Source organism: Nelumbo nucifera, chromosome 1, assembly GCF_055504915.1.
Source record: "Nelumbo nucifera cultivar China Antique chromosome 1, China Antique-T2T, whole genome shotgun sequence".
Lineage (NCBI taxonomy): Eukaryota > Viridiplantae > Streptophyta > Magnoliopsida > Proteales > Nelumbonaceae > Nelumbo > Nelumbo nucifera.
In genome coordinates this window covers 95,658,422-95,669,908 of record NC_142649.1, presented here as the reverse complement: position 1 = coordinate 95,669,908, position 11,487 = coordinate 95,658,422, and the positions used below count along the sequence as shown (strand labels likewise).

General features: G+C 43.1%; 1 protein-coding gene across 1 annotated transcript; it reads left to right on the top strand.

The window, feature by feature from the left end:
* The first annotated feature begins 5,846 nt into the window (after window positions 1-5,846).
* LOC104605567 (cytomatrix protein-like protein) lies at window positions 5,847-9,761 on the top strand. Its single transcript, XM_010270387.3, has 5 exons — window positions 5,847-6,120; window positions 6,234-6,345; window positions 7,036-7,109; window positions 7,213-7,830; window positions 9,522-9,761. The coding sequence occupies exons 1-5, from the start codon at window positions 5,926-5,928 to the stop codon at window positions 9,648-9,650; spliced, it is 1,128 nt and encodes a 375-aa protein (XP_010268689.1). The 5' UTR covers window positions 5,847-5,925; the 3' UTR covers window positions 9,651-9,761.
* The last annotated feature ends 1,726 nt before the right edge of the window (window positions 9,762-11,487 follow it).

The following is an 11,487-nucleotide window of genomic DNA, read 5'->3' as shown; positions in this document are numbered from 1 at the left end:
GATTGGGATCTCGTTCACTTCCCCTATTTCATACTTGCCATGATGCCATCACGACCACAACCACCACCTTTGTTTCGACGCCATGAGAACTGATGAAGGAAGATTTGGCCTGACCTCATGATCACTCAATATGTGGCAAAAGCAACAATTCAGTACAACAGCACGCCAAGGCACGAGTTCCGGAAGGAGGAATTAACGGTCCGAACTCCCTGCAAGGAGCCCGAACTCCCCGTAAGGAGCCCGAGTTCTCCCTTAGGCCCCGAGCCTTACGAACACAAAGGGCAACAACCCGAACTGGCCTGCCCCATGGTAGTTCGGGCCACACCTCTATCCGAACTCAAGACTTCACCTTGCACACCACTCCAGCACTTCGCCTCTAGGACGCCGAACCAAACAACTGTACCGTACCTGACATCGAGAGAGTCCGTATCCAGGGGCGGCGCACCTGACTGACGGGATCTGACGCATGACAGCTGCACTACAAACGACCACCTGCCACCGCCATCTGCAGTTACAGAGACGGCTTCGACAAAGAGAGCAGTGACAGTTCTGCCCCAGCAGAGGTGATGACACCCGAACTGGCAAAAGCACAGAAGTAACCATACCCGACCTAACAGAAGCTTAGGAGTGAATGCGCGAAGTGGTTATAAAAGGTTCTCTACCCCCCAAGAACAAGGTATGTGAACTTTGCGCCATCTGGTTCTATCTTGCCTTTGAGAGAATATTAACTTGAGCTTCAGAGCAATCTCACCGGGTTCCTCCCCGGAGATTCCCCACTTTCTTCTCCGTTTCAGGTCCCTGTTGCTCCAGTCAGAGGCAAGGTCGTTGACAGCTAGGACCGGCCGGATTGCGCACCATCAATTGGTGCCGTCTATGGGAACGCTTCTAAAAGCCTCCCTCTAAAACTCTCATAACCTCTTTTTTCCAAAAACCCCAACACTCATGGCTTCTTCCAGCAATGCCGGACGTGGCACGGAGATGAACACCACCGGGGAACAACTTCAAGTCCCCGTGGTGTGCATCGGACAGTTCACCATCCCCCTTCCAGTGGATGGGATCCCCAGCCTGATTGCGCCACGAACAGTGGCGCCCGTAAACCTTCCTGCCGTGAACGTCCCCTTTCCTCTCCCTGTCGAAACAACATTTACTGAACCAACTGCTGTCCCCCTGGCGATCAGTCAGAACCAGTTGAACGACCTGATGCAATGCATGCGGGCAATGCAAGCCCAAATGCAACAATTCCAGCAACATCAGCTCCAGCAGCACCAAGTACTGCACCACATCTCTTAGTATCATTATCAACAGCAGTTCCCCCAACTGCCTCTGAACCAACCACTGCTTCCACCTCGGCACCCTGCTCCAAAGCCGGTTAATCCCTCCCCTCAGGGTGGACGCCATCACCGAGGAGAGGCCTCCCAACCTCAAAACCCCCACAAGAGCCAGGCCTCATCCTCGGGCCGAGGGGAAAGAAAAATCACCCCCGCCTCGCAGCTCGCCGGTGGGTTAGGAACCTCACCCGCCAAGTCAATATCTCGGCACTCCAAGTTTGAGCTCCCGCTGACAGAGAATCGATTCAGTGTCCTAGAGGCAGACTACCAACAGCCCGGGCCCATTGAGCTCGGCAACACAGAGGCCAGCAGCACCAGCACTAGGCCCACTCAGCAACGAAGGCGCCGGCGAAGTTGCCGAACTGCCACCCGTGTCCTACCCGAGCTTAGAGGCAAAGAAGAGACAAGCTCGAACGAGGTAAAAGCTGCCCCGATTCTCAGTTCCTTCCCCCCTCGCATTGGAACTCCTGGCAGTCCCCATGCCCAGAGACTTCAAGCTTCCACCTTTGGACAAGTATGATGGGTCCTTCGACCCCAACGACCACGTCGATGCTTTCCAGTCCCAAATGCACCTAGCTAGGGGCAGTGAATCGTGAATGTGCGTGGCCTTCACCACCACCTTCAGGGGGGTGGCCCGCACTTGGTACAGGAACCTGGCCCCTGGGTCGATAAGAAGCTGGACCCAGTTCATGCAGGTCTTTACCGCACACTTTGTCACCAGCAAGCGGTGCCCCAGAACCGAGGAAAGCATCTTCGGAGTAGTCCAGAGGGAAGGAGAGTCCATCTGGGGCTACATCAAGCGGTTCAATGATGCGTGCTTGCAGATACCGCGATTGGACCCCGTGGTGCAGCTCGCGGCGGCCTAGAGAGGAGTAACACACAAGGAGTTCAAATGGCACATGGTAGCTAACCAGCTCGTGACCGTAGCCGAATTCCTCAAGCTCGTGGATAAGTTCATGAGAACAGAGGAAGAGATCAACCAAAGGACCAAAATCAGGATCGAGAAAAGAAATAGGAGAGGCGTGCCCTCCAACCCTGTCGACAGAAGAAAAAACCCGGCCCAGGAGCCGAAGCCGAGCCAGCCGTTCCGAGCTCCCTTAGCAGTTTGGACGGACTACACACCGTTAAACACGAGGCGGACCGAGATCTTGATGACAATCAAAGACGCCCCATACGTAAAGTGGCCACCTCGCCTAAAGGGGAACCCAAACGAGAGAAATAAAAACTTGTACTGTAGTTTCCATAGAGATCACGGTCATAGTACCGAACAATATAATAATCTCCGGGACGAGATAGAGGAACTCATCCATTGTGGATATTTGAGAAATTTTGTACAGCATAACAATAATAATAACAATAAGGCAAGTCGTTAAGGGGAGCATGGAAGGGATGCCCCCAAATCCAGCAGCAGGCCAGCCGAACCGTTGCAATGACAGCCTTCGGAAGAGAGGCCAGTTCTGGGAACCATCCATGTGATAGTGGGAGGTTCGGTGGTAGCAGGTTGTACCTCGGCAGCGGCCCGGACGTCAGTTCGCGAAGCAGTCCGAGAAGAACAGAACCCTCCAAAGAGGCCGAAGACTAAAGAACTGATCTTCTTCACGGAAGATGATGCGCGAGGGGTCCACTACCCCCACGATGACGCGCTTGTCATAAAACTAAGGATCAACGACTTCGAGGTCAGGCGCGTACTTATGGATTCGGGCAACTCGGAAGACATCCTCTTCAAGTCGGCGTTTGACACGCTGCAGTTGCAGAAAAGCGAGTTGAAGCCCGCGAACACTCCTCTGGTGGGCTTCAGCGGAGAGGAAGTCAGGCCCCTCGGGAAAATAACAGTACTTGTGGAAGTCGGCACATGGCCTTGTGCGGTCAAACTCAACCATGATTTCCTGGTGATCGCGACCCCCTCCCCATACAATGCCATAATAGGGCGGCCAATTACGCATATCCTACGGGCAGTGGTCTCCACCTATTATTTGGCAATGAAGTTCCCTACAGACTTCGGTGTGGGGGTGGCGCGAGGCGACCAGATTGAGTCCCGCAAGTGTTATCTTGCCGCCCTGAAGGGAAAAACCAAGGTGGCCGACGACCTCGAACTGGAGCGGCCCACAGAGCAGGGCGAGGAGCGAGTTTCGCCCATAGAGGAAACGGTCGCAATCCCAACTTTGGCTATGGACCCGGCTCGAACACTACAGATCGGTGCTTCCGTCAAGGAACCTTTATGAACCGAACTGGTGAGTTTCTTACTTCAAAATTTAGATATTTTTGCATGGTCCGCGACCGATATGCCCGGTATTGACCCCATTAAACAGAAGAAACACAACTTAGCCCCAGAGCGCTGGAGGGCGGTCGACGAAGAGGTCGAAAAGCTCCTCGCAGTAGACTTCATAAGGGAAGTTCATTACCCGAGCTAGGTAGCCAACCCAGTGCTAGTGAAAAAGGCAAACGACAAGTGGCGCATGTGCGTCGACTACACCGACCTGAACCGAGCTTGCCCGAAAGACTGCTTCCCCCTCCCCAGAATTGACCGCCTAGTGGACGCGACTTCGGGACATGAGTTTCTAAGCTTCTTGGATGCCTACTCGGGCTACAACCAAATCAGGATGGACTAGTCTGATGAGGAAAAAACCAGCTTCATAACCGAGTTCGGCCTGTACTGCTACAAGGTCATGCCCTTCGGATTGAAGAATGCTGGGGTGACCTTCCAAAGACTTGTGAACAAGCTGTTTCGGCCCTTAAATGGCACGAAAATAGAATGCTATATAGACGACATGGTCGTCAAGACGCAGCTTTCACAAGAATTAATACAAGACTTAGATTCTGTCTTCCAAATCCTACGTCAATTTAGCATGAAACTGAACCCAAACAAGTGTGTCTTCGGGGTCACCTCGGGTAAGTTCCTAGGGTTCATCGTCAATCGGCGCGGTATTGAGGCCAACCCAGACAAGATAAAGGCCATCCTAGATATGAGACCACCCCGAAAAGTAAAAGAGCTTCAGAGGCTAAACGGCCGCATAGCCGCTCTGAGCCGCTTCATGTCCAAATCAGCAGACCGCTGCCTGCCTTTCTTTAAAGCAATCAAAGGCTAAGGGTTTGAATGGACCTAAGACTGCCAGCTCGCGTTTGACGAGCTAAAAAACTAGCTCACTAGTGTGCCGATCTTAACCCGGCCCGAGAAAGGCGAGGTCTTGGAACTATACCTCTCAACAAGCGACGAGGTGATCAGTTCGGTACTAATAAAAGAACTATACCTCTCGGCATGACAGCCGCACTATAAACGACCACCTGCCACCGCCATTTCCAGTTACAGAGACGGCTCCGACAAAGAGAGCAGTGGCGGTTCTGCCCCAGCAGAGGTGATGACACCCGAACTGGCAAAAGCACAGAAGTAATCATACCCGACATGACAGAAGCTTAGGAGTGAGTGCGCAAAGTGGTTATAAAAGGCTCTCTACCCCCCAAGAACAAGGTATGTGAACTTTGCGCCATCTGGTTCTATCTTGCCTTTGAGAGAATACTAACTTGAGCTTCGGAGCAATCTCATCGGGTTCCTCCCCGGAGATTCCCCACTTTCTTCTTCGTTTCAGGCCCCCTGTTGCTCCAGTCAGAGGTAAGGTCGTTGACAGCTAGGACCGGCCGGATTGCGCACCATCAAGAACCTTATGCAAATGCTTGAGCTCCTTCCACTGGAATCAATGACCACACTTAATAGTAGGGGTACTTTAAGACAATACTGAAATAGTACGGTTATAGTTAGTCAATTTCCTAAACCTTAGGGTTAATTTAAATAAAAAATTCCCTTTATTTTTCATTTAATCTTTTCTTCCGAAGGGCAAAGTCAAGAGTCGAAAAGAGAAAAAGAAAAATTTCCAATCAGTACCCTATACTTTGGGCTTAATGCCACTTGGGTCTCCGAACTTAAAATGCAACAATTCAGTACCTAAACTTTTAAAACGTGTCAATCCAAAACTTGTCATTAATCAACTATTAATCAACCATTAAGTGGCATTTAAAGAAGACACAAATGCCCTTCAAGTGTCATCTAATTTTCTTTATCAATCATCCAAATGTTGACAAAAAATTAGCAGTCCCAAATCCTTGCTTTTTCTATTTAAGAATGTTGGCAAAAAACCAATAGGCCTTAAGTTTTTTGAATAGAAGAGGCAAGGATTTGGGAGTATTAATTTTTTGTCAACATTTGGATGGTTGATCAAGAAAATTAGATGACGCTGCAAAGACATTTGTATCTTTTTCAAATGCCACTTAACGGCTGATTAACAGCTGATTGGATTGACATGTTTTAAAAGTTCGAATACTAAATTATCGCATTTTAAAATTCGAGGACCAAAATGACACTAGGCCCAAAGTACAGGATAGTAATCGGAAATTTTGCCGAGAGAAAAAGGAACCTTATCGACATCTGCGCAAATTAGAAACATCCTTTCGTGGACGCACTAAAACACGCTCCCGCTTGACCGTTGGTGGATCAAGTTTCAAATAAAAATAGTCCCTTCCGTCTTCCTCTGCCTTTTCTTTCTGAAACACCTCGTTTCTCTCTCTCTCTCTGGCTCGCTCTCTCGCTCTCGCTCTCTCTTCTAAAATGGGCCCTGCTAAGGATTCTTCTGATCGTCTTCAATGGCAGAAAATCTTCAACGCTATTGTCCAAATGTTGCAGAGTCAAAATATCCAGCTCGAGTCCCTCGTTAAAGAGAGGAAACTTCTCGAAGATAGGATTCAGATCCAACACGAACGATGGGTTTCCGACGTTCGTCTCCTCGAGGAACAAATTTCTCAAGTAAACACTAGAAAATCCCAAAGCCCACAATACAGAGCAATTTTAAATATGAAATTTAGGATTCGTTTTTTAGGTTCTAGGGTTTTAGGGTTCCGCTCTCATTTGTTTTGCAGATGAAGATGGATCTTTTGGAAGCGGAGATGGGTCAGTTTCTTGAGGCAGCAAAGGCAAATTTGTTGGTCGGGTTGAAGCAGAAGGAGGCTTCTCTTTACAAGCTGAAATTAGGTCAGATTTTCTTCTTTCTTTTAGGATTCTCTCCTTCTTTCTTTCTCAGTCTTGTATGGTAGTTTCATTCCCACCACGCCCCCTCATACTTTGAGGTGGACATTTTACTTTTTTTTTTCTTTTTTATGCTTCCGAGGAGGAACACCTTCAATTTCTTTCTCATATTATACCAGAATTACCAGAGTATATGCATATTCATTCCCAGGAAGAATGCCTTTCTTCGTGCAGGAATTTAAAAATAAACAAATAAGGCTCAGTTTGGAAATAGTACAAATGCAAATATGTACATCATAAATACATACAAAATAATACAAAATATAAGGTTTTACAGTCTACATATTTGCATTTGTACTCCTTCCAAACTCAGCCTAAATGAAACAATCTTCAGTATCAGTGATCATTTTAGCAAATGGCAATTAGTTATTTTATTTTATTTTTTCCTTTTTTTCCGTCCTTATTAGAGAGATAAAAATATTTTATAAGTTTTATCTGCTTTATAGTGGAAAAGTTTTCTTGTTTTAACCTTGTGGCACGAATGATTAGTAGTTCTCAGAGAACAAAAACGCAGTGTGGTTTTTCTGTTTTGGATGGGCATTGTTTTGAAGGGAAGTTTGTATACGGGTTTGAAATTTTGGCTTGAAATAATTTAATAACTCTTCTTCACTGTATTACTTCTTGCTATGAAAACAGGGCGTGCAGAGAGCGAATTGGAGGACATAAAATTATGGCTTGACTACCTTACTCAGAAATTCGCTGAAAAAAATGTATGTTACTATCATTTCAGTGTGTTCCTTTTTGTTTTTGTGATTTTGTCAGCAAGAGTAAATTTATTGCTTTTCTCTGCAACTTTTTTCTTATGGTTTACAGGGAGGATCTCCGATAAAAGTAAAAAAAATTGACAAAATAAAGGGCAGAGAGGGAGATGGTGACCTAAAATCTGTGGACAACACCAAGGAAGAGGAACGGCGTTCCAAGACATTGGAGGGTGAAGTAAGAAAGCTTAAGCGTGCATACGAGAGTCTGAAATCGAAAAATACTTCTGAAGTCTCTGCAATTTTGTCAGAGAGAAATTTTGTGTGGAACCAGTTCAAGAAGTTAGAAAGTGACTACAATAGTCTTTTAAAGACTAAACGTGCTGAAGTTGGACAGGCAAATGAGAAGATAGAAAAACTTCTTGCAAGTTTGGAACAATTACAGTCATCAAACAATGAAAAGGATGATATCATATTGAAGTTAAAAACTGACCTTGCTAAACTTGAGGCTGAAAAGGATAAAAGCAATAAAGAAATTTCCAGGCTCTCTAAGGAATTGGAGTTGCTAAGGAGTTCCCAAAGTCCTTTAGTTACATCTTCCTTGAATGGTTGCACAGCAAAATCAGATGCCCATAGCCTGAAAAGCAAGAACAATGGGAGAGACAGGAGGCCTTTCGTAAAGAAAGACTTAACTGCATCACAGACTTCTGATTCTCATACCGACTCTGAAAAGGTATATGCAACTTGAACCAAGCATAAGTTTTTCATTGGTGTCATTAGCCTTCATGTTTATGCTTGATTTTTAATGTAATTTCTGGATTTGTTTTTTTTTTTAATTTTTAGTCAATCAAATGATCTTTGCAAGCTCTTTTTCTTAATGCCTTCCATCTAGTGGAAACTGATCGGAAATATTATGCAGGACTACTGTTGCTTGTAATTGTTAGAGTAAGAGGATCTTCTTTTTGGTCTTGGGCCCGTTGTTCTATTGCTTGAACTAACAAGTTGCATAAGATTGGAATTGCTCTTTTTGTTTTTAATTAATGTTAAAGACCATGAAATGACATGTTTGAGGTAAACTTACCAGGAAAAAAGGCAATTTCTTTGTTTATAAATTGCAAATATTTACTTTATTATTTGTTGTTCTGATAAAATGACAGAGAAAAAGTTGGCAAGAGTTGCGTTTAATTCTTTATAATTGTTGTTCTAATTCTGATAATCTAACTCTGACTTGCAGAATTAGAAATCTTTTTTTATCTTTATTTCTTTCTTGGTGGTAATAACATAAAACTCTGAAAGATGAGTGAAAGAAAAAGTAGGAAATCTTTAACCTGATAAAGCTGAAAATTATTTTGACACTTCACTAATCCCACCCAAGTAGTGCAATATCATCTGTCTAACAAGTGAAGAAAAGTGCTCAACAGTAGTGTTTCACTTGGATTTGGCTATTGTTGTGAGTTGTATGGTGTTGTCCCACCATTTGATGATGGATGGAAGGGTCAAGATATATTGAAATTATGAATTTGAAAGTCGATCATCCTTGTCCCTCCAAATTCCTTGCCTTCTTTTGTTCCCCTTCCCCCTAGTGAAGAAAAGTGCTCAATAGTAGTGTTTCACTTGGATTTGGCTATTGTTGTGAGTTGTATGGTGGTTGTACCACCATTTGATGATGGATGGAAGGGTCAAGATATATTGAAATTATGAATTTGAAAGTCGATCATCCTTGTCCCTCCAAATTCCTTGCCTTCTTTTGTTCCCCTTCCCCCTAGTGAAGAAAAGTGCTCAATAGTAGTGTTTCACTTGGATTTGGCTATTGTTGTGAGTTGTATGGTGGTTGTACCACCATTTGATGATGGAGGGAGGGTCCTACACAAGATATATTGAAAATTATGAATTAAGGTCGACCATCTTGTTCCTCTAAATTATTTACCTTCTTTTATCCCCAACCCTCCGCCTGCTTTATAGATGCTTGAGGCCTCATGGGAAGAGGATGACTTTCCATAGATACTTGGAGGTTCTTTAGAAAATGGAAAAAGGTGGTAAGAAGATGGCTTTCCATGGATATACAAATTTTAGACATTCTTACAGCTTTTATTTTACTGATTCCCTCCATATCTTTCTAGTTTGAGAGATGCATTTTTCAGTTATAATCATCATTTATTTAGCATATCAAAAGCTAGCAATGGTAAGAACAAGCCAGGGACAATACTTATTGATTTAAACATTTGGTGGGTATTTTTAAGCAGCTTGTGTTTTGTTGAGAAACATGTTTGCTTAGTTAATTTAATGCCAAATGACTACATTCCCCTTTTTCTATCAAATTTCTTGTTAGCATAAAGAACTTCATGTTTGTTACATGATATTGATGAGACACTGCCAAGTGTAAACAAGTCTCTTAAGGCGTTTGATACTCCCAATGTTGATCAGGGATCTAGAAGAAGTTTGAAGAGGAGAGGTGCTGAGGCCATTGTCACTTCAGAGACTCCAAGATTGTTCTCATCCACGTTTAAAGTTCCAAAGTTGAAGAACTCGCCTTTGCTTTACATGAGTAACTGACTAACTAGCTAAACCACAAAATATGTTTTTGTGTTCATACAAAGAAGAGTGAGAAATCATGCTTGTATGTATTGAAATTATTATATCCTTTAGTGTCTGTGTAAGTTATGCAATCTTCTGTAATCCAAGGGGAGTAATTTTTTTCTTTGGAAATTCCACAATCTAGAGGAAAATTTCTACTGAGAATACCTTTATGATACTGGTTGATTGGTCACAAGTTTTTCACATACATGTCTTTCCAGTATCATACTTGCAATGCCACAGGCTCCACTTTTTGACAATTGTAGGCAGTCTATTAATATTTATCATATTTCTTTGCCGGGTTCGACTATGATACCGAAAAGACAATCTGAAAATCTTTTGACCTTCAACCGGGTATCATAAACATGTTAACCAATCAGATGGTATTTATCAAAATTCACAGGTGGATTTTGATTGGTGAAAGCTCTTTCCATATCATGTCTTTCCAGAATCAAAGATTTTCATAGGGCCTCTGGTAAAAGGTAAAAGGCCCATGTGCCCAAGATCGGGGTTGGCTGATTTTCTTTGAGAGTGCCATGGATTGATGGATTGGTATCAAAATGCCCCATACGATTAGATTCAGTTTCCTAATAAAGAAGGGCACTGAATTAGTTATGGGCGGAGTTTGCCTTATATTTGCGTCCAGATCTAAAAAGTTTCTAGCCTCCAAGCTGCCTTGTCAGGTTCAGATTCGGATTTAGGTAGATCCTTATTTAGGCCATTTCAATATAGCCCTTAGCCCAGACAAAATCCAACCCTTTTATCCTGTCCAATGCATCTATATAATATGGGTAGGATCCAAACTGATCCACTTTTTACTCAGTTAACTTTATGGCTAAATCTTATTAAGTATTACTGTATTAATGTTTTGAACCCATTGTTAACTCGACAGGTGTAACTGGGTGGCTATCATTTAACCATGTTTCTAGGTCCATTTAGATCATGAGCCCTTTACATGCAAAAAAAGAAAGAAAGAAAGAAAAAACATTGACTTAGTCAATGACCTGGTGATCTATCTATAGAGAATTGAACTGTTTGAATTAATTGTTTTAATGTACATGATATTAGAGATTGAAAAAGAAAATATGGACTACTCCAATAGTTAATACTTTTCTTTAAACATATCTACGAATCCTTTTTTTTACCTAATCATTATGTTTATTTTTCTGTATTAAATTAAAGTTTCAATCTAAGAATATTGGATTAATAAAATATTTGTGGTCCATTTGGTTCATGGTTGAAATCGCAATCGCAATCCGGTAGAATTGAAACCGGAATGGTCTATTCCCATAATTTGTATCAACTGGAATGGGACTTCATTCCCAAGGAAGGGGGAGGGAATGGCCATTCCACCAGAAGTGGGAATGGGATTTTGATTCTGCCCAACCAAATAGTTGGAATCGAAATGGCCCATTCCAATTCCGATTCCAGACCCCTACTCCTATGAACCAAACGGGCCACAGATGTGGAGAGAATTAATACTTCAAATTAATATTTTTTAATCAATTACCAAAAATTAATATATTTTCTAACCTAATGCATAGAAGAATACTTTGGTTAGGAAAGAACCAGTCAAATTAATTGTTTTTTAATTTCATTAGACGTCTAATCTCAAATTAATGTTTGTGTTTAGTCTTGTATATTAAATAAACTTTCCAACATAAGAATAGAACTATATAATGTTGATACCAAGAGTTTTAAAGCCCTTACGCAACTTCATTGCAACAAATCAGCATCAAGTACAGGCCTAATAAAATCAGGAGGGAGAGAAGGTTTCTGCAATAATTGTCTACAGTATTTAGCCGCCAAGGGACAT

What these genes read in the sequence shown, in the direction of transcription:
- LOC104605567 (XM_010270387.3), top strand. Translation starts at nt 5,926, where the DNA reads ATGGGCCCTGCTAAGGATTCTTCTGATCGTCTTCAATGGCAGAAAATC. An exon ending in TCGAGGAACAAATTTCTCAA is followed by an intron (nt 6,121 to 6,233) that starts GTAAACACTAGA and finishes TTTGTTTTGCAG; the next exon opens with ATGAAGATGGATCTTTTGGA. An exon ending in AGAAATTCGCTGAAAAAAAT is followed by an intron (nt 7,110 to 7,212) that starts GTATGTTACTAT and finishes TATGGTTTACAG; the next exon opens with GGAGGATCTCCGATAAAAGT.